Below are 23,263 nucleotides of genomic sequence, written 5' to 3' on the forward strand. Positions count from 1 at the left end.
GTGCAGGGGCCCAAGTACTTGGGCCATTCTCTGCTACTTTTCCAGGTGCACTAGCAGGGAGCTGGATAGGAAGTGGTACAGCCACTTGCATGTGCCATAGGGATGCCGACACCCCAGCCTGGGACTTTAACCTGCTGCACCTTAGCGCCAGCCCCCCTCATTTTAATTTTATTACTTCTGTAACAACCCTATATCCAGGCTGGGGCTGCGGCTCACCTGGCTAATCCTCTACCTGCAGCGCCAGCACCCCAGGTTCTAGTCCCAGTTGAGGTGCCCAGTGCTGTCCCGGTTGCTACTCTTCCAGTCCAGCTCTCTGCTGTGGCCCGGGAAGGCAGTGGAGGATGGCCCAAGTGCTTGGGCCCTGCATCCGCATGGGAGACCAGGAGGAAGCACCTGGCTCCTGGCTTCGGATCGGTGTAGTGGCCATTTGGGGGGGGGGGGGGGTGAACCAACAGAAGGAACACCTTTCTCTCTGTCTCTGTCTCTCTCACTGTCTAACTCTGCCTGTCAAAAAAAAAAAAAGACCCTATATCCAGATAAGGTCAGATTCTAAGGTACTGGAAGTTAGGACTTCATGTGGATTTGGGGGGAATGCAGTTAAGCCATAGTACCTTTCAAGAGTAGTGTGGCAAAATAAATATTTTTCTTTCCCAATCCAGCAGTTCTATTTTGAAATTAATTTTCAAAACTAATTAATTCTTACTTCATTTCCCACTTATCCTAGCTAGTTATCCTGGTGATTGGCAAGGCACGCAGCTGAGAGTTTATGTTGGCAGCCTTGGATTTGTTCATAGGAGCCCTTTCCTTGTGGCTGCTTGAGCTTTTTTAACAGCATGGCATCTGGCTTCCAAGAAAAAGTGTGAAGCAGTGAAGGTAGAAGCTGCAAGTCTGTCAATTCCCAGCCTCATAAAGTACATAGTCGGATTCAGTTGGTCAAAATCTGGCCAGTTCAGATTCAAAAAGAAGTAGAGGGTAGTAGGGTACAGTGGGAATAGACTCTGCATTTGCCATGGGAGAAGTAGCAAAGAATTTGGAGCTATCTTTAAACTAAAATAGGATAGGGGCCGGCGCTGTGGCGTAGCAGATTAACGCCTTGGCCTGAAGCGCCAGCATCCCATATGGACACCTGTTCGAGTCCCGGCTGCTCCACTTCCCATTCAGCTGTCTGCTATGTCCTGGGAAAGCAGTGGAAGATGGCCCATGTGCTTGGGTCCCTGCACCCATGTGGGAGACCCGGAAGAAGCTCCTGGCTCCTGGCTTTGGATTGGCACAGCTCCAGCCGTTGTGGCCAATTGGGGAGTGAAGTCAACCAGCAGAAGGAATATCTCTGCCTCTCCTCTCTGTGTAACTCTGACTTTAAAATAAACAAATAAATCTTTAAAAAAAAAACTAAAACGGATATTAAAGCAGAGTATCTTATATGCACGTTCCCAAGAATACTGAGACATATACAAGAATATTTATTAGAATATAAGAATTAAAAAAAAAGGATTTATTTATTTATTTGAAAGTCAGAGTTACGCAGAGAGAGAAGGAGAGGCAGAGAGAGAGAAAGGTCTTCCATCCACTGGTTCACTCCCCAGTTGGCCACAACGGCCAGAGCTGCGCCAATCTGGAGCCAGGAGCTTCTTCCGGGTCTCCCACACAGGTGCAGGGGCCCAAGGACTTGGGCCATCTTCTACTGCTTTCCCAGGCCATAGCAGAGAGCTGGATTGGAAGTGGAGCAGCTGAGACTTGAACTGGCACCCATATAGAATGCTGGCACTGCAGGCGGCGCCCTTACCCACTACGCCACAGCGCCGGCCCCAGAATATAAAGGATTTTTGATAGGAAACTTTAGAAACAGTCTAAATGTCCATCGACTAAGACTGAACCATTTTGTTACAGTAATTTATACAATAGAGTGGGGTATAGCTATTTAAAAGGAATAGAAAAGATTTTATATGTCCTAACAAAGATTGTGTGCAAAATATTTTTTGTTGTTAAGTTATACAAAAAACCTTGTGTACTTTTAAAAAACTATTAGACTATATTCTTTTAAAGGATTTAGCAAAGAACATGGAATATGGTAAGATTTCAGTCAGGGAAAAGTCCCTTTGGAGCTGTGATTCTCAGAGTCTTAAATCCTTTGATACACAGTAAGTATTCAGTATAATATGTATGGCTTTTAGGGTGTCTGGAAGTGCCAGGTAATGATTATGTATTGAAATCATTACAAACTTACAAACTATTCCATTTGAAAATGAGCAAGAATGTTTGTAGTTACATAAGAAAAAAATAGACTAGGAACCTTGGAGATAAACTAGTCTTATTTTATAGATGGAAAATCTTCAGCTTAAAACAAATAATAGATTTGTCCCAAGTCACCCCACTGACTCATGTCAGAACTAGTATTAGTCAAGGCGATTTTTCCTTGGGCCTAGTTAAGAAGCACTAATAAATGTATCTTCTTAAATTTAAGAATGCTTAGAGCCAACATTGTGATACAGCAGGTTAAACTACTGCTTGTAGTGCCAGCATCTCATATAAGAGTGCTGTTTTGAGTTCTTGCTACTCCACTTCCAATCCAGCTTCCCTCTAATGTGCCTGGGGAAGGCAATAGAAGGTGGCCCTTGAGTCCTTACTACCCATGTGGGAGACCAGGCTGGAGTTCCTGGCTCCTGGCCAGATCTGGTTATTGCAGTCTGTCTGTCATTTGCCATTCAAATTAACAATTTTTCTTTTATTTAGGAAGGTTAAATTTGTGAGATTATTTATAATTACACAGCTAATTGGGTGTAGTTGTTTTCTTCACATTTCCTTGTGAAAATAATAATGGGTATATATACTGTATCAGTGACTGTAGAGAGGAGGACTACTATATATATATATTCTATTGGTGATTAGCATTTCTATATGTCTGGAATTATGGAATAGAAACCATACCAAATTTAGCAGACTTACATATTTATTTACTTGAGTCACAGAGAAAGAGGTAAATCTTCTGTCCACTGGTTCACTTTCCAAATGGCCGTCACAACCAGGGCTGGTCCAGGCCAAAGCCAGGAGACTAGAGCTCCTTCTGGGTCTTCCTTGCGAGTGGCAGAGGCCCAAGCACTTGCCATCTTACTCTGTTTTTTCAGGTACATTGACAGGGAGCTGCATTAGATCAGAGCAATAAAGCTCACTGGCTCTCCAGTACAGAAGATATATAGCACGCGACCACATTGTAACATTTAGTGAGTATGATTAGTTCAAGTCCAGGCTGCACTATATGCTATCCAGTTCCCTGCTAATGTACCGGGAAAGCATAGAAAGATGGCCCAGGAGGAATTCTGAGCCTCTGACCTAACTCTGGTTGTTACTGTCATTTTGGGAGTGAACCAGCAGTTGGAAGATTTTTCTCCCTCTCCTTCTCCTTCTTCCCTTTCCTTCCTTTCACCCCTCCCCACTCTAAATAAAATAAATTTTTTTAAAAAAGGTGTTATAATAACATGGATTCTGGGAAAGATGAGAAGCTTACCACTGAAGAAAGAATTAAGTACAATAGCAGCTAGAAGGTTCTAATTAATTGACACTTGTATATGAAACACAGTGATTCACTATTAAATGCTAAAAAATAATCAGCTCTGAGAGAGAAACCCAGTGCCCACAATGGCCAGGGGAGCCAAAACTGGAAGCCTAGGATCAGTCCTGGTCTCCCACACGTGTTGTAGGAACCCAATCACTTGAGCTGTTTCTACTGCCTCCTAGGTTGTGTTGGTGGAAAGCTGGAATCAAGAGCCAGAACCAGGTATTAAGCCCAGGCACTCAACTGCGAGATGTGGACATCTAAACTGCTGAGATAAACATCTGCCCCAATTTTTTTTTTTATTAAAACAGTATTTCACTGGATGTTGTTCACATCTGTGGTTATGTTTTCAAATTCTTAAAAGAGGAATAGCTGGGTCATGGAGATTATTAAACTTTTTAACACTTGGCACATTTTTTTTGAGAAGAACTATTCAAGAGTAGTGAAATACAAAAGGGCCTGTTGTCCATAGTTCCCTCAACATTGTGTGTTTTAAAGGTTAAGTGAAAATATTTCATTTGAATTCCACATCTCTGGTTGCCAATGAAGTTTTACTTTAAATATATATGTTTCCTGTACCTTTTCTATAAAAACATTCATTTTTTTTAGAGATTTTATTTATTTATTTATTTATTTGAGAGGTAGAGTTACAGATGAAGAGAGGGAAAGACAGAAATGTCCTCCATCCGCTGGTTTGCTCCCCAAATGGCCACAGTGGCTGTAGCTGAGCCGATCTGAAGCCAGGAGCTAGGAGCTTCTTCCAGGTCTCCCACAAGGTTGCAGGGGCCCAAGCACTTGGCCCATCTTACTGCTTTCCTAGGCCATAGTGGAGAGCTGTATAGGTAGTGGAGCATCTGGGACATGAACTGACACCCATATGGGATGCTGGCGCTGTGGACTGAGGCTTAGCCTATTATGCTGGTCCCTATAAAAATATTCTTAGAGATCTTGAGATAATAAATTCATTGTTTTTCTTTTATTCTGACTTCTCTGAAGAATGTAATTCTTGACAAACTCTTTCCTTCCCCTGTCTAACAGAGGAAACTGTGCTGCTGATGGCTACCTTGATACCACCTTGGGTTTCAGAAGCACAGAGCTGTCTGGCTTGTCCCCCTGTTCCTTCCTCTTATCAATTCAGCCATCAATTTTGATTTTTTCCTTTTGGAATTTGTTATTCTAGTTTAAGCTAACACTTGGAAGGTGATCTAATTCATCTGCGAATTTTCTCCTCCGATTTACCTTAACACGTCATTAGCTTATTAATTTTATAAAAATGTCATTTCTATACTCAGAAGCCTTAAATGATTTTTCCCTTAGGGCAGTTGAAATAAGCTGCTTACTAATTAAAATTTATTTATTTACAATAGGTTGTTAAAAATACACATTGTCCTACACTGCTGACCAGAGATGGAGATCGAATTCGAAGTAATGGAAAGTTTGGAGGCCTGCAGAATAAAGCTCCTCCAATGGATAAACTTCGGGGAATGGTATTTGGAGCTCCAGTACCAAAACAATGCCTAATCATAGGGGAACAAATAGGTAAATTGAATAAGTATTTAAGTAACAATTTATTTTTTTATTTTAATCTGTTATTTAAGTGTTTATATAGAAATTCTAGCATGAAAAATCAACTAGTAAAAAATATAGATGATATGTAAGGTACTTTCAGCTTTCTTACATCAGGTAGAGTTACTAACAGTAGGTTTTCCCCTTATATTTTCATTCTCCTTAATTCTGAAATAATTTTCTCAGATAATTGTATTACTTTATCTAGAAATTCTTACCTATCTAAAATATAATTAAGAATTTTCTTGAAAGTATATGACGTGTAATATTCCTTCTCTCCGATTTTCCCTTTTTTTTCTGTTAAGATTTATTTATTTATTTATTTGAAAGATGGGGTCTAGCACTGTGGTGTAGCAGGTCCGCCTCCAGTGCTGGCATCCCATATGGGCGCTGGTTCAAGTCCCGGCTGCTCCACTTCTGATCCAGCTCTCTGCTATAGCCTGGTAAAGCAGTAGAAGATGGCCCAAGTTCTTTGGCCCCTGCACCTGTATGGGAGACCGGGAAGAAGTTCCTGGCTCCTGGCTTCGGATTGGCGCAGCTCTGGCCATTGCGGCCAGTTAGGGAGTTAACGTGGCTCAATAGGCTAATCCTCCACCTTGCGGCGCTGGCACACAGGGTTCTAGTCCCAGTCGGGGCTCCAGATTCTGTCCCGGTTGCTCCTCTTCTGGGCCAGCTCTCCACTGTGGCCCGCATGTCTCCGCATGGGAGACCAGGAGAAGCACCTGGCTCCTGCCTTCGGATCAGCACGCTGCACTGGCTGCAGCGTGGCAGCCGCGGCGGCCGTTGGAGGATGAACCAACGGCGAAAAGGAAGACCTTTCTCTCTCTCTCTCTCACTGTCCACTCTGCCAGTCCAAAAAAAAAAAAAACAGCAAATGGAAGACTTCTCTCTCTGCCTCCTCTTCTCTCTCTGTGTAACTCTGACTTTCAAATAGATAAATAAGTCTTTAAAATTAAAAAAAAAAAAAAAAAAAAGATGAAGTTTTAGAGAGGTTAGAGTCAGAGAAAGAGAAATCTTCCATCCACTATTTCACTCCCCAAATGGCCACAACAGATGAAGCTGGGCCAGACTGAAGCCAGGAGCCAGGAGCTTCTTCTGAGTCTCTCACATGGGTGCAGGGGCCCAAGGAATTGAGTCATCCTCCGCTGCTTTTCCAGGCACATTAGCAGGGAGCAGGGATCCAAAGTGGAGCAGCCAGGACTCAAACCCATACCCATATGGGATTCTAGCATTATAGGCAGCAGCTTAACCTGCTATACCACATTACCCTCTTTCCCTCCCTTTTTTAAAAGATTTACTTTGTTTTAAAGTCAGAGTTAAGGGAAAGACAGAGGTCTTCTAGCCACTGGTTGACTCCCCAAATGAGTACAATGGCTGAAGCTGGACTGGTCCGAAGCCAGGAGCCAGGAGCTTCTTCTGGGTCTTCCACAGGGGTGCAGTGGCCCAAGGACTTGAGCCATCATCTGCTGCCTTCCCAGGCACATCAGCAAGGAACTGGATCGGAAGCATAGCAGCTGGAACTCAAACCAGCACCTGTATGGGATACTGGTGTCAAAGGTGGTAGTACTTATCTGAAGTGCCACAATGCCACTGCCCCTCCTCCCGCCATTTTCTCTTCAAAGGCTTGTTTCTCTTGCTTCTGATCAGCCTATAAAATTATCTCCCTTCTGTGCTCCGAAGTAATTTACATTAACAGAAAGTCCCCTTTAGAATATTACCTTAGAACCTATTTATTTTTAATTAATACACTTGTCTATTGACTTTCTCAACACTCAGCAGTTTTGTTATCTTTCAGTTAGACGCATAACAAAACTTATCATTTTAACTTTTTCCCATCATTTTGTTTGAGAAGACAGAGATAGATTTTTCCACTCAATGGTTTACTCCTCAAATGCCTGCAGCAGCCATGGCTGGGCCAGGCTAAAGCCAGGAATCCAGAATTCATTCCAGGTCTACCACGTGGGTAGCAGACCCAACTACTTGAGCCATCACCTGTTGCCTCCCAGGGTTCAAGTTAGCAGGAATCTGGAATCAGAAGTGGAGCTGGGACTCAAACCCAGGCACTCCAGTGTGGGCTGCAGGTATCTCAAGCAGCATTTCAAACCTCTGTGCTAAGTTCTCACACCTTTACTGTTTTTAAGTGTACATTTCAGTAGTGTTCAGTACATTCACATTTTTGCACAACCTATCACCAAAATTCTTTTCATTTTGTGAGGTTGAAATTTTGTACCCATTAAACAGTATCTTTCTATTCCTCACTCCTGGTAGTCACCATTCTACATTCTCTCTTTGAATATTACTGCTGTAGGTACATTAGATAAATGAAATCATACAGAATTTTCCTTTTATGACTGGCTAATTTCATTTGACATAATGTCCTCAAGATTTATCCGTGTAGTGTCAAGAATTTACTTCCTTTATAAGGTTGAATAATATTCCATTATATGTGTATACCACATTTGTTTTTAACTTTGTTGAAGTATAATAGGAAAGTGCACATTCCATAAACAGTCACATTGATACATTTTCACAAAATGAACACTGTAGCTAAATTAGGTAATAGAATATTACCAGTACCACAGACAACTAATCATTTCACTGCTAGTCAGTGTCCAACACCCCAACCCCAAAGGATAACTTTCTTGAATTAAAACAGCATAGATTAGTTTTGCCCATTTTTGTACATTGTGTGAACAGAATCATGCAGATGCATATTTTTTTGTTTCTGTCTTTGTTCACTTAACACTGTGTATATAATTGCTAATTTTTATTGCTGGATAATATTTCATTGTTTAAATAAAACATTATTTACTGTACTGTTGAGGAATTTGGATAGTTTCCAGTTTTTAATTAGTGCCTAAGTCTCAGCCATTTAAAAATTTTATATATATATATATATTTTTTTTTTTTGACAGGCAGAGTTATTTATTTGAAAGAGTTAGAGAAAGGGAGAGAGAGACCAGAGAGCTCTTCCACTGGTTCCCCAGATGGCTGCAATGGTCGAGGCTAGGCCAGGTTGAGGCCAGGAGCTTCTTCCAAGTCTCCCACATGGGTAGCAGGGGCCCAAGTACTTGAACCAACTTCTGCAGCTTTTCTCAGGCCATTAGCAGGGAGCTGGATTGAAAGTGTGGCAGCTGGGACTCGAACTGGGACCCATATGGGATACTGGAATCACAGGCAATGGCTTTAACTGCTACATCACAACACCAGCCCTAGTATGATTTTTAAAGCAGTAGTTGATAAAGGTGGTGGGAATAGGGTTCACACTTCTGTTTATGATGATAGCACATACATAATCTCTGCATGCAATGAACATCTTAAAGAAACTGGTAAGAAATCAGAGAAAACAAGTTATTCAGGGCATTGAATCAGTATAGAAGCCTCAATTATAATCACTCTAGCACTACATTTTTTGACAGTGGTTTCCAAAACCATGAAGAATTATCTTTGCAACTTTTTTTTTTTTTAAGATTTATATTATTTATTTGAAAGACAGAGTTGCAGAGAGAGGTAGAGACAGAGAGAGAGTGGTCTTCCATCTGCTGGTTCACTCCCTAGATGGCTGCAACAGAGCTGATCTGATCCAAAGCCAGGAGCCAGGAGCTTCTTCCAGGTCTCCCACATGGGTGCAGGGGCCCAAAGACTTGGGCCATCTTCTATTGCTTTTGCAGGAGCATTAGCAGGGAGCTGGCTCAGAAGTGGAGCAGCCGGGACTGGAACCAACACTCATGGGATGCTGGTGCCACAGGCCCAGGGCTTTAAAACCTGCTGTGCCAGAGCGCCAGCCCCCTGTGCAACTTTAAAGCATAACATATTTACAGAATTTCTGGAAGTTTACCTAAGAATCTAAATATCAGTATAATAGTAAAGCAATGTCTAAAAATCTTTGAGAACAAAAAAATTTTACAGTCATTCACCACATAATGACATTTCAGTCAACAACAGATGACAACATATACAGTAGTATTCGCATAAGATTATATTGCTTATCAACAGCATGGCTGTTTTAATTTGTATAAATATACATACAACGAACTTGCCTAATGATGCACTTAACAGTTAATTACTCTTACTAAATATCTTTAAAGGTTACACTCCCATACACCGCACAGACTAATGATTTAACAATAGGAATTCACATCAAAAGAGTCAATTTAAGGTAATGATACATATAAAGTACTTTTGGTTGTAAGCAATCACAACTATCCCTCACTTCTTTAAGACCAGCAGGATTTTGTTGGAAGAAAATGTGAAGAAATCACAAATTCAAAGGAAACAGCCAAGATTTAAAAACAAAACTGGATGTCAGCAGCCTGATTTCCATGTACCTTTACCCTGAAACACATCTTCTAATATGATTCAGATCCCACCACTCTTAGGACTGAAAAATCCCTTCCTGAGTCAGCCAGCCTTAGTAAGAATCAAATAGAACAAACATCTCTGGGGAACCTCCCTCTCTATGTATATCAAGACTGTTCTCACAGCAAAAGCAATTTTGAGCTGGGCCACCACTGCAGAAATTGTCTACCACTAGCACAATGCCAAGCAGAGTGTTTGCTAAATAATTAGTCTACACATTATCTCTCACTGTAGTGCTGGATGTAAGGAAATGAGGTAAGGGGCCTGCACTGTAGCTTAATAGTAAAGCCGCTGCCTGCGATGCTCGCATCCCATATGGTTGCCAGTTCAAGACCTGGCTGCTCCACTTCCAGTCCAGCTCCCTGCTAATATACATGCAAAAGCACTGGTAGGTGGCCCAAGTACTCAATATCCATGCAGGAGATACAGAAGAAGCTCTTTGGCCGGCGCTGTGGCTCACTAGGCTAATCCTCCGCCTGCGGCGCCGGCACACTGGGTTCTAGTCCCGGTCGGGGCACCGGATTCTGTCCCAGTTGCTCCTCTTCCAGGCCAGCTCTCTGCTGTGGCCCAGGAGTGCAGTGGAGGATGGCCCAGGTCCTTGGGCCCTGCACCCGCATGGGAGATGAGGAAGAAGTGCCTGGCTCCTGGCTTCAGATTGGCACAGCGCGCCGGCCATAGCAGCCACTTGTGGGCTGAACCAATGGAAAAAGAAGACCTTTCTCTCTGTCTCTCTCTCTCACTGTCTAACTCTGCCTGTCAAAAAAAAAAAAAAAAAAAGAAGAAGAAGAAGAAGAAGAAGCAGCTCTTTGATTCCTGGTTTTGGCCTGGCCCAGCCCAGCCATTTGGGGAGTGAACCAGTGAATGGAAGATCTCCTTCTCTTGCTGTCTTTTCCTCTCTCTGTGCAACTTTGACTTTCACATAAATAAATTTTTGAAGAAAATTAGGTTTTAATAAATAGTAATAAATAAGTAAAATAATAAATAAGTAAAATCAGATCATAAGACAGAAAGAAAAAATTATTAGGTGAATACATATTATAAAGTAAGATTACTAAAATAAGACCTTGTATAGGGGTCGGTGCTGTGGCACACTAGGCTAAGCCTCCGCCTGTGGCACCGGTATCCCATATGGGCGCTGGTTCAAGTTCCGCTCACTCCTCTTCCAATCCAGTTCTCTGCTATGGCCTGAGAAAGCTGTGGAAGATGGCCCAAGTGCTTGGGCCTCTGCACCTGTGTAGGAGACCCGGAGGAAGTTCCTGGCTCCTGGCTTCAAATTGGTTCATCTCTGGCCGTTGCAGCCATTTGGGGAGTGAACCAGCAGATGGAAGACCCTTTTCTCTGTCTCTCCCTGTGTCTGTAACTCTACTTCTCAAATAAATAAAATCTTAAAAAAAAAAAAAAAGTCCAAGGGAAAATTAAAGAATTAGAAAAGAGGAAATGTAAACATTGTAGAGAAAAAGCAAAGTACAATATTAAAGCCAAAGGTTTCTTCAGGCACAGGCACTAATAAGATAATGATAAATTCATTTTGATAAAAAATGCATTCCAGGGGCCAGCGCTGTGGCATACCAGGTTAAACTTCCACCTGCGGCATTGGCATGCCATTTGGACACCAGTTCAAGTCTTTGCTGCTCCACTTTCCATCCAGCTCCCTGCTAATGACCTGGGAAAGCAGTGGAAGATTGCCTAAATGCTTGGGTGCCTATAGCCACGTGGGAGACCCTGAAGAAGCTCCTGGCTCCTAGCTTCGGTCTGGCCCAACTGTGGAATTGAGGGCATTTGGGGAATGAACCAGCAGATAGAAGATCACTCTGTCTCTGTGTCTCCTTTTTATCTGTAACTCTGCCTCTCAAAAGAATGAATAAATCTTTAAAAAAAAAAAAAAGACTTAGCATGAGATCAGACAACATTTAAGAATGCATTCCAATTTAGAGGTGCAAAAGTAATCAGCCGGCTGCAAATGACACAGTTGAAATGCTTGACATAAAACAGTTGATACAGAGACCAAAGCATTGTAATAAGACATCATTAATCCATGATGTCTCAGTAGTCAAAAAACAAGAAAATTTTCTTTTGAAGATTTATTTGAAAGCTACAGTTACAGAGAGAGGGGGAGAGAGAGAGTTCTTCCATTTGTTGGTTCACTCTCCAAATGGCCACAATGGCCAGAGCTGGGTCAGACTAAAGCCAAGAGTTTCTTCCAGGTCTCCCACATGGGTATAGGGTCCCAAGGACTTGGGACATCCTCTGCGGCCTTCTCATACCATTAGCAGGGAGCTTTATCAGAAGTGGAGCAACCAAGATGTAAACAAGTGCCCATATGGAATGCCAGTGTTGCAGGCCGCAGATTTACCTGCTATGCCACAATCCTAGCTTCAACAAAGAATTTCTTATGGAATAAAGTTCTAATACCAATGCCTTCTTAGATTTTTATAGACTACATCACAAAAATCTGTCATGGTTTCAGTTGATAAAATTGCTACTCAGCTACAAAGAGAATACAAATGGTACAAATGGTTTTTTACTTAAAGTGGGGTACTTTTTTTTAAGGTTTGTTTATTTGTTGGAAAGTCTTAGAGTTACAGAGAGAGAGAGAGAGAGAGTCTTCTATCTGCTGGTTCACTCCCCAGTTGACTGCAACAGCCAGAGCTGTACCTATCCAAAGCCAGGAGCCAGGAGCTTCTTGCTCTTCCACACGGGTGCAAGGGCCCAAGGACTTGGGCCATCATCTACTGCTTTCCCAGGCCATAGCAGAGTTGGATCAGAAGTGGAGCAGCCAGGACTTGAACTGGCGCCCACATGGGATGCCAGCACTGCAGGCTGCGGCTTTACCACCACTACACTACAGCACCAGCCCCAATAAAGTAGGATACATTTTTTTAAAAAGATTTATGTATTTATTTGAAATTCAGAGTTACACAGAGAGGAGAGGTAGAGAGAGAGAGAGGTCTTCCATCCGCTGGTCCGCTCCCCAATTGGCCACAACAGCCGGAGCTGTGCCAATCCAAAGCCAGAAGCCAGGAGCTTCTTCTGGGTCTTCCACGCAGTGCAGGGGCCCAGCCAGGACTTGGGCCATCTTCTTCTGCTTTCCCAGGCCAGAGCAGAGAACTGGATCGAAAGAGGAGTAGCCGGGACTAGAACCGGCGCCCATATGGGATGCCAGCGCTTCAGGCCAGGGCATTAATCCATTGGGCCACAGTGCCGGCCCCAGTAGGGTACATTTTTAAACATGGTGTAATGAACTAAAAAATAGTAAGTTACTAGTTTCTACAAAAGCAACCCCAAATAGTGGAATTTGGAAAAAAATGATTTTGCTGAACCAGATTAAATAAATAGAAAAAGAACATTATAAATTGGGCTTAAAAGACATGAAGATTTATTTAAAAAAAAACAAGACGGGAAGATAGCTGACACCAAATATAAATCTACAAGCTTAATGATTTATTAAAAGAGAAAAAGCTAATTACTCATCTCAAATGACTTACAGAAGACAGAAGAAAAATTATTCCCAGTATGGGAATCTCATAGAAGTTGAGAATAGAATTATGATGATTAGAAGGCAGGAAAGCTAATAGGGTTGTAGCACTAGAAAGAGGTTGATTATCCGATAGAAAAATGTCAATGGGTAAGAGGAATTAAGTTCTAATGTTCTCTAGTGCAGTAGAGTGAGTACAGTTAAAAATTTTATGTTTCAAAATAACTAGAAGAAAAGATTTTTAATTTCTCAATGCAAAGAAATGATAAATGTTTGAGGTGATAGATATGCTAATTGCCCTGACTTGATTAAGCATTGTATAAATTTATCAAAATGCCATTGTACCTCATGCAAATGCACAGGTATTGTAAAACAATAATGAAAAAAGAAAAGAAATGAAAACAACCATTTCAGTAATAAAACTTTATATAGTTCATGATTATGATTTTAGATCAGAAACTAATATGAAAGAGAAATGGCTCAGAGTAGTTCAGACATTTTTCATGTTTCTATAATACAGATATGTTTACCTTCAAATGAAAAGGACGGAATCATGGAAAATAGCAAATGAGCAAAATTGATTTAAATAAGGTAGAGGATTTATGTAGACCATTACTTGAAGAAGAGTTCAAAAATTAAATCCATCCTATAGGTTTTTTAGAAGTGAATTAAGAGGCTAGCTCAGTGGATTAAAACCACGATGACCTGAAGCTCCGGCATCCCATGAGGGTGCTGTTTGAGTCCCCGCTGTTTCACTTCTGATCCAGCTCCCTGGTGTTGTCTGGGAAGGCGACAGAGAATGGCCCAAGTGCTTTGGTCCCTGCGCCCACATGGGAGACCCAGATGAAAATCCTGGCCCCACCCCTGTCATTGAGGCCATTTAGGGAGTGAACCAGTGGATGGAAGATCTCTCTCTGTGTCTCCATCTCTCTCTATAACTCTGCCTCTCAAATAAAGCTTTTTTGAAAAGTGAATTTTGAGGCCGGCGCCACAGCTCACTAGACTAATCCTCCGGCTGCGGCGCCGGCACACCGGGTTCTAGTCCTGGTCGGGGCACCGGATTCTGATCCAGTTGCTCCTCTTCCAGGCCAGCTCTCCGCTGTGACCCAGGAGTGCAGTGGAGGATGGCCCAAGTCCTTGGGTCCTGCACCTGCATGGGAGACCAGGAGAAGCACCTGGCTGCTGGCTTCTGGCTTCGGATCAGCATGGTGCGCTGGCCGCAGCGGCCATTGTGGGGTGAACCAATGGAAAAGGAAGACCTTTCTCTCTGTCTGTCTCTCTCACTGTCCACTCTGCCTGGGCAAAAAAAAAAAAAAAAAAGTGAATTTTGAATATAAATTGTTACAGAATGTAGATAAACATGGAGATTACTAAGGGCATCTTATAACACTAGTAGCAGATCTCTAAAAGCAGCACAGAAAAAGAAAAATTAACACTGTTCATCCATATTTAGCAAGCTTTTGGCACCATTACAAAGGAAGAGGTTAGTATTGAAAAGAAAAGAATCTTTTTAGGTGCTTCCATTACCTATAATGTTTTTGCTTGGGTATATACATGGTTTCTTTCCTTTCCAGTTCTGTACTATGTCACATCTTCAGGAGAGCTTCCCTAACCACCTTATGTAAAATATATGTCCCTATCTTGCAGAGAAAGGATTTGGGCGGGGAGGTGGTTAAGATTTATTTATTCATTTGAAAGAGTTACACAGAGGAGAGGCAAAGAGAGAGAAAAAGAGGTCTTCCATCCAGTGGTTCACTCCCCAATTGGCCACAACAGCCGGAGCTGCGCCTATCTGAAGCCAGGAGCCAGAAGATTGTTCTGGGTCTCCCATGCAGGTGCAGGGGCCCAAGGACTTGGGCCATCTTCTACTGCTTTCCCAGAACATAGCAGAGAGCTGGATCAAAATAGAGCAGGCGGGTCTCAAACCAGCACCCATATGGGATGCTGGCGCTTCAGGCCAGGGTGTTAACCCGCTGAGCCACAGCACCAGCCCCCAAAATTTATTTTTTATTTATTTGAAAGGCAGAGTTAGAGAGAGATCTTCCATCCAGTGGTTCACTTCCCATATAGCCGCAACAACCAGATCTGAGCTAGGCCAGAGCCAGGAGCTTCTTCCGGGTCCCCTAAGTGGGTGCAGGGGCCCCAACACTTGGGCCATCTTCTGCAGCTTTTTCAGGTGCATTAGCAGGGAACTGGATGGGAAGTGGAGTGGCTGAGGCTGGAACTGGCACCGAATGGAATGCCAGTGCCACAGGTGGCAGCTTTACCTGCTACACCACAGTACTGGCCCAGCTTATATAAAATTTTAAAGCAGCATGGAAGATGGAAAAGGGGGAGCTATCATGGCATAGTGATTATAGCCACTACCTGCAATGTCAACATCCTATATGGGTAGTGATTCATGTCCCAGCTACTCCACTTAGTTCTTAAACAGTCTTTTAAAATCAAGAAAATGCAAAGGCTGATAGAATAATGGATACATGGCATGAACAGGCTAGTTTTCAATCGGATAGTAATGGTTAATGTTTGAGATTACTGTGTAGGAGATATATTGCTAACCTTGTCAGTCGATCTCATTTACTGCTGTTGTCTTCATTTTGCAAATGAGAAAATTGAGGCTCCTAAAGGTTATATAGTTTCCCCAAGTTCAGATCAGTGCATGTGTACTTGCATATTGAAAGTAAGTAGAAGGCCGGCGCCACGGCTCAATAGGCTAATCCTCCGCCTGCGGTGCCGGCACACCGGATTCTAGTCCCGGTCGGGGCGCCGGATTCTGTCCCAGTTACCCCCAGTTGACAGGCAGAGTGGACAGTGAGAGAGAGAGAGACAGAGAGAAAGGTCTTCCTTTGCCGTTGGTTCACCCTCCAATGGCCGCTGTGGCCGGTGTGCTGCGGCCGGCGCACCACGCCGATCTGATGGCAGGAGCCAGGTACTTATCCTGGTCTCCCATGGGGTGCAGGGCCCAAGGACTTGGGCCATCCTCCACTGCACTCCCTGGCCACAGCAGGGAGCTGGCCTGGAAGAGGGGCAACTGGGACAGAATCCAGCGCCCCAACCGGGACTAGAACCCGGGGTGCTAGCGCCGCAAGGGGGAGGATTAGCCTAGTGAGCCGCGGCGCCGGCCTCGATTAATTTTCAATTATCTTTATATATAGAACATCAACTTAGTATGTACTAAGTAAAGATTTCAACAGACTGCACCCACAAAGACACACAAAGTATAGAGTACTGTTTGAATAGTAGTTTTACCGTTAATTCACATAGTACAACACACTAAGGTCAGAGATCCTACATGGGGAGTAAATGCACAGTGACTCCTGTTATTGATTTAACAATTGACACTCTTATTTATGACTTCAGTAATTACCCGAGGCTCTTGTCATGAGCTGCCAAGGCTGTGGAAGCCTCTTGAGTTCGCCAACTCCGATCTTATTTAGAGAAGGTTATAGTCAGGGTGGAAGTTCTCTCTTCCCTTCAGAGAAAGGTACCTCCTTCTTTGATGGCCCATGCTTTCCTCTGGGATCTCACAGAGATCTTTGATTTAGGTTGTTCATTTGTTTGTTTGTTTGTTTTGCCAGAGTGTCTTGGCTTTCCATGCCTGAAATACTCTCATGAGCTTTTTAGCCAGATCCGAATGCCTTAAGGGCTGATTTTGAGGCCGGAGTGCTGTTTAGGGCATTTGCCATTCTATGAGTCTGCTGTTTATCCTGATTCCCATGTAGGATCATTCTCTCCTTTTCAATTCTATCAATTATTTGCAGACACTGGTCTTATTTATGTAATCCCTTTGAAACTTAATCCTATCTTTTTGATCAGTAATGAACTTAAACTGATCACTTTAATAAGTAAGATGGCATTGGTACATGCCACCTTAATGGGATTGAATTGGAATCCCCTGGCACGTTTCTAGCTCTACATTAGGGGTAAGTCGACGTGAGCATGTGCCGAACTGTACATCTCCTCCCTCTCTTATTCCCACTCTTATATTTAACGGGGATCACTTTTCAGTTAAATTTAAACACCTAAGAATAATTGTGTGTTAATTAAAGAGTTTAACCAATGATATTAAGTAGAACCAAAAAAAAAAAACACTAAAAGAAATAAAATAATAAGTTGTTCCTTGACATTTTATCATTTTTATAATCAGAAAATTTTACTCACTTTTTTTTTTTTTTTTTTAGATTTATTTGCTTGAAAGATAGAGTGATGGAGAGAGTGAGCTTCCTTCTGATGGCTTACTCCCCAAAGGCTGCAATAGCCAAAGCTGGTCCATGCTGAAGCCAGGAGCCCAGAGCTCCATCCAGTTCTCTCACAGCGGGGCGGGTGTCCAAGTACTTGGGCCATCTTTGACGCTTTTCCCAGGTGCATTAGTTGGGATCTGGATTGGAAGCACAACAGATGGGAATCAAACCAGCGCTCCTATATAAAATACCAGCATTGCAGGCCACTAATTAACTTACTGTGCCACAACACTGGCCCCTTACTCAGTTTTTTTTTTTTTTTTTAATATTCATGTCCTTTGACTGAATAATTGATCTTCTGGGAAGCATGCCCAAATAAACAGTTTCAAATTCACACATGAGTTTTGAAGCAAAACATTAAAAATATTCATTGCTTCAGGGTCAGCATTGTGGAGTGGTGGGTAAGGCCTCGCCTACAATCCTGGCATCCCATATGGGCACTGGTTTGAGTCCTGAACGCTCCACTTCCAATCCAGCTCCCTGCTGGTGGCCTGGGAAAAGCAGTGGGGTTGGCTCATTTGTTTGGACCCCTGCTACCCACATGGTAGACTTGGATTCTCCTAGCTCCTGATCGAGCCTCTGCCATTGTGGCCATCTCAGGAGTGAACCAGCAAATGGAAGATTCCCACTGTCTCTTCCTCCTTCTCTGTAATTCTACCTTTCAAATAAATAAATCTCTCAGAAAAAAAAATAAATTTTAATTGCTTTAATAGAATTTACAATCTGGGGAATGTCTGTGACAAAGTAACATTTAATTTTCATGAAGGCAAGTGGAAAATAGGAATATCAGACATTAAAATTTAAACATCCAACCCTGTGAAATGAAAAGCCAAGAAAAAAAAGTGAGATCTTTAGCCTACTGGTTTTTTTCCCAACCTTTCTTCTTTCCAGTAGTATCGTAAGATTTGTGTAGTAATCTTGTAAGTAGAAATACTTTTAAAATGAAAGAAGGGCTGGTAACATAGAAGGTTAAGCCGTCATCTGCAGCACCAACATCCCATATGGGTTCCAATTGGAGTCCCCGTTGCTCCACTTCCAATCTAGCTCTCTGCTAATGTGCCTGGGAAAGCAGCAGAAGATGGCCCAAGGGCTTGGGCCCCTTCTCCCACGTGGTATACCTAGAGGAAGCTTCTGGCTTCTGCCCTCATCCTGGCCCAACTTAGCTCTGGCCATTGTAGCCATATGGAAAGTGAACCAGTGAATGCAAGATCTCTCTGTCTATAACTCTGACTTTCAAATAAATAAAAAAACTTTTTAAAAAAATGAGAGAAGAAATGCAAAGGAAATTACTAAGGACACTGTAGAAGCCAAGATGTGGCTAGAAGAGAGAAAGGAGAGATGTTACTACCAACTGAAGAGAGGAAAACCATTTTAACTTATATAATTAATATATGGGGGCCAGCGTTGTGGCACAGCGGGTTAATGCCCTGGCCTCAAGCACCAGCATCCCATATGGGCTCTAGTTCGAGAACCAATTGCTCCACTTCAAATCCAGATCTCTACTATGGGCTGGGAAAGCAGTAGAAGATGGCCCAAGTCCTTGGGCCCCTGCACCTGCGTGTGAGACCCGGAAGAAGCTGCTGGCTACTGGCTCCTGGCTTCAGATCCGCGCCGCCAACTGGGGAGTGAACCAGTGGATGGAAGACTTCTCTCTCTCTCTCTCTCTCTCTCTCTCTCTCTCTCTCTCTGCCTCTCCTCTCTGTGTAACTCTGACTTTGAAATGAATAAATAAATCTTTAAAAAAAGAATTAATATATGGCCTATAATTATGACATCATCAAAATTATTAACATTTTTACTGTGTTCATATGTCCCAAACTATTGCATGCCTGGCTAGATTAACCATTAATTATAGTTTGCTATATCGTGCTTAATTTATTCTAATTTTAAACTCTGAATTGTTGTAGCCCGTTTTTTCTTTTTCTTTTTTTTTTTAAATAAAGCCGTTCTTAAAACTTTCCTAAGTAGTGGCCAACTAAATACTGTGGCTTTCAGAGAAGAGTGTTTTATTATGGAATGAGCAGTATGAGGGACTTACATGGCCTTGTCACCCTCTGACTTATCATAACTGCTAGTCTTCTTTCATTTGTACTTATCCTCTGAAAACTTGAATCTTCCTCTCATCTAGTTGGATTATTTTTTAAGCAAGTCAAGATAGGAATTCTGATATATTTTTTCAAATATTTCTTCAATCAAAGTTGTTTATGAGTTTTCTATCAATAAAGTTCTCGGAATCATGTGGAGCACAAAATGTAAAGAATCGTAATCACTGTTTAGGAAAATGTACTTATCCTTCCAACTGCTTAACTCTGAATGGTGAGGAAATTTTTTCTGCCTTCTAAAGCAATCCATGTTTGGGCAGTTGAGTTCTTTAGCACTTAGCTAACAACAGCCCTTCAGACATACTTTTCAATCCTTTTGTGTTATTTTGAGTAGCTTTGCTTACATTGTTCATTGTCCTGCATACGTGGGGGTCATCTACTCATCTGTCTTTCTCAATATATGTTGTACAGAAATGAATACATCATAACTTGAAGTTCTTTCCATTATATGAACTAATTGTTTAAAATATGTTGTTGTTTACATCACAGTAAATTTTCATCAGTTTTTTTCCAAATCATTGAAATTTCAAAAATGTTCAATACACAAGCTCTAAAATGATTTATAAACAGTTAAGTTTGATTTTAAAATTCTTCTTTTTTAAAAGATTTTCTTAATTTTACTTGAGAGACATACACAAAGAGCACAATCATCTGCGTGCTCAATCCACAAATGTCCACAACAGCTGAAACAGCCAGGCCAATGCCAGAAGTTGAGAATCCAATCCAGGCCTCCCACATTATGTCAGGGACCCAAACTCCGTGTGTATCAGCAGGAAGCTGAAATTGAGACTGGAGCCAGGGTCCCAAACTCAGGCATTCTAAACAGGGAACACAAGTATTCCAACCATTGGCCTAATCACCAGACCAAATACTCACCCTGTTTTTCCTGTCTGACAACATTCTGTTAGATAAATCAGGAAAGATTATTCTATAGACATGAATTCATTCTTTTTTTTTTTTTTTTTTTTTTTTTTTTTTTTGACAGGCAGAGTGGACAGTGAGAGAGAGAGACAGAGAGAAAGGTCTTCCTTTGCCGTTGGTTCACCCTCCAATGGCCGGCGCGGCCGGCGCGCTGCGGCCGGCGCACCGCACTGATCCGATGGCAGGAGCCAGGAGCCAGGTGCTTTTCCTGGTCTCCCATGGGGTGCAGGGCCCAAGCACCTGGGCCATCCTCCACTGCACTCCCGGGCCACAGCAGAGAGCTGGCCTGGAAGAGGGGCAACCGGGACAGAATCCGGCGCCCCGACCGGGACTAGAACCCGGTGTGCCGGCGCCGCTAGGCGGAGGATTAGCCTAGTGAGCCACGGCGCCGGCCTGAATTCATTCTTTATATGTAAAAAAAAAAAAAAAAAAAACTGGGCCTTGATAAGGGCTATGAAACTGCTACTGTCCATTTATGCATAAAATGTGCTGCATTTAAAGAAGAAACATTTATATGAATAAGGCTGATGTTATATTAAAGCTTTTGAATATGCCAATTTCTTGGGTATTTAAAAAGAATCTTTAGTATCTATTACAGTAAAACAGATTTCTACCTTTAATGGCCTGGTTGTTTTTTTTTTTGTTGTTGTTGTTGTTTTTTAAAGCATTTATTTATTTGAAAGAGTTACAAAGGATTGGAGGGGAAGTCAGAAAGATCTTCCATCTGCTTGCTCACTCCCCAAAGCAACAGCCAGGGCTGGGCCAGGCCAAAGCCAGGAACCTGAAACTCTCTCTGGATCTCCCACGTGGATGGCAAGGACCCGAGCACTTGGGCTATCTTCAGCTGCTTTCTCATTAGCAGGGAGCTGGAACAGAAATGAAGCTGGGACTTGAACCAATGCCCATATGAGATGCCAGTGTTGCAGGCAGTTGCTTAACCCGCTGTACTATAGTGCTGACTCCAGTAACCTAAATTTTTATATATTTTGTGTAAGGAATACATCACTGATGTTCTGGTTTGGACATAATTTTGTAACCCATTCACATACAAAATAAATATTGTATTATGTACTTGGAAAAATGAATGTGAAATTTAAAGTACTATCATGAGAAAACCAACCTGTTTTCTACAGACCTTTTTGCTAGAGTTTCTGTTAAGTCATAGAAGAATGAAGAATTTAAGAACCTTGTCATCACTCAGCTACGTGTACAGAATTTATATTTAAGTATGTGAATATACTTATAGCATGTGTGTTGGTTTCCTTTTTCTAGGTGTAGATTCTTAACCTCTAAAGTATATAATAGCTCATGTTTTATCTAATATGTATTATAACCATTTAATTATATGTATGTATAATATATATAATATAAGCATTTAAAACAAGATAAATCATTCTTGGCCCATGTATAGTAGTCTAATCCTTTGACTAGAATATATAATCACAGGATTAAATATTTAGTGTCAGTAAACTATGCAGACAAGCATTTTTAGACAGTCATTGAAGGAAAATTAAGTTTTTTGAAAGTTAAGTATTTCACTAAATGTGTTTTTGAAAGAATTCTGTATTTAAGGTAATGCTTTGTTGAAAGCAGTGGTTCTCTTTCTCTTTCTCCTCTCTCTATCAGAATGGAAATACTTAATAAGTTACAGCACTACCAAGTTTGACATATAGGATGCTCAACATCACAGTTAAACTTACAGCTGTTTTTACTAGAAACCCCCTATTACTGTCAGTTTTCATAATCTTTCTAATATTACAATGTTGAATGCATTGCACATTCACTGACAGATTGATCCAATTGACAGAGCCCTTTTATGTGGAAATCTCTTTCCTGATACAGTTATAAATTTGCTAACTAAAACAATAAAGTAAAATTTAACAACCTTGTATTTCATTTGTTTACCTTGAATATTTTATGGTATTTAAAGTATTTTCCAGATGTCACTATAATACAATCCCAGTGTCACTAATTCTTTCTCTTTAAGGATGGGGCTGTTATGCTATCAGTAGTTTTAATCAAATGTCTTTGGTTTCTTTGCAGAGCTTCTTCAGCAGTATCGTTCTGCTGTGTGCAAGCTGGGCACTGTGAATGAAGACCTTAATGGTCAACTTGAGTACCTTCACACTCCTGATATGAAGAAGAAAAAGCAAGAACTTGATGAACAAGAGAAAAATCTGAAAATAATAGAGCAAAAACTAGGTATTTATTTATGATCAGAGAGTCCAACTACAAAACTAAAAAATGTAAATGATCGAGACCTTTAATAGAAGAAATTGTTAACCTCTAACTCATCCAATAACGATTATAGACAATTATCTTAAAAGTTTTAATAAAGCCTTCTCCATATTAATTCTTCTTCTGTAAATTAAGATATATTTAGGAGCTTGCATTGTGGCACAGAGGAGATACGCTGTCATCCCACATCAGAGTGCTAGTTTGAGAAAGTAACAGAAGATGGCCCAAGTACTTGGACCCTTACCATCCATGTGGAAGACCTGGATGGAATTCCAGGCTTCTGGCTTCGGCCTTGCCCAACCCCAGCTATTCCTGCCATTTAGGAAATGCACCACCAGATTGTCATTCTCTCTCTCTCTCTTTCTCTCTTTCTCTTTCTGTCACACTGCCATTAAAAGAAGTAATCTTTTTTTTGTTTTTTTCAAAAAGTATGATTTAGTATGATTTGCTTTTCTTTTAAATACATAATCCAATTTTTTTAAGTTAATTTTCTACATTTTCCATCTTTTACAGGTATGACTCCCACACGTAAATGTAATGACTCATTACGCCATTCAACAAAGGTTGAGGTAGTAGATTGTCCAATTCCTCCTAAAAGAATGAGAAGAGAAGCTACAAGACAAAATAGGTGAGTCCATTATGACGTGAGAATTATTTTTTAATCAAAGCTCTTGGGTCATCAAACTTTTTTTTTTTTTTAATTCATTTAAGAGATGGAAAAAGAGAACTCCCATCCACTGGTTCACTACCTGAATTCCTGCAATGATCAGGACTGGGCCAAGGCTGAAGCCAGGAACTGGAAACACTACTC

General features: G+C 41.6%; 1 protein-coding gene across 7 annotated transcripts in view; it reads left to right on the plus strand.

Annotated features, from left to right (window-relative positions):
* The window catches only part of SMCHD1 (structural maintenance of chromosomes flexible hinge domain containing 1), a 165,415-nt gene that overhangs the window by 135,113 nt on the left and 7,039 nt on the right, over window positions 1–23,263 (plus strand). For 6 of the 7 annotated variants that reach the window (XM_051851359.3, XM_051851361.3, XM_008261120.5 and 3 more), the window contains exons 45-47: window positions 4,918–5,089; window positions 22,258–22,416; window positions 22,966–23,080. In XM_051851359.3, coding sequence (XP_051707319.3) covers window positions 4,918–5,089; window positions 22,258–22,416; window positions 22,966–23,080 — 446 coding nt within the window. Of the gene's footprint in view, window positions 1–4,917; window positions 5,090–17,131; window positions 17,259–22,257; window positions 22,417–22,965; window positions 23,081–23,263 lie in introns of those variants that run through there. The other variant, XM_089305872.1, reaches the window with a different exon arrangement.

The sequence above is a fragment of the Oryctolagus cuniculus genome, chromosome 10 (assembly GCF_051225735.1).
Source record: "Oryctolagus cuniculus isolate XC-2025 breed Fujian yellow rabbit chromosome 10, ASM5122573v1, whole genome shotgun sequence".
Taxonomy (NCBI): domain Eukaryota; kingdom Metazoa; phylum Chordata; class Mammalia; order Lagomorpha; family Leporidae; genus Oryctolagus; species Oryctolagus cuniculus.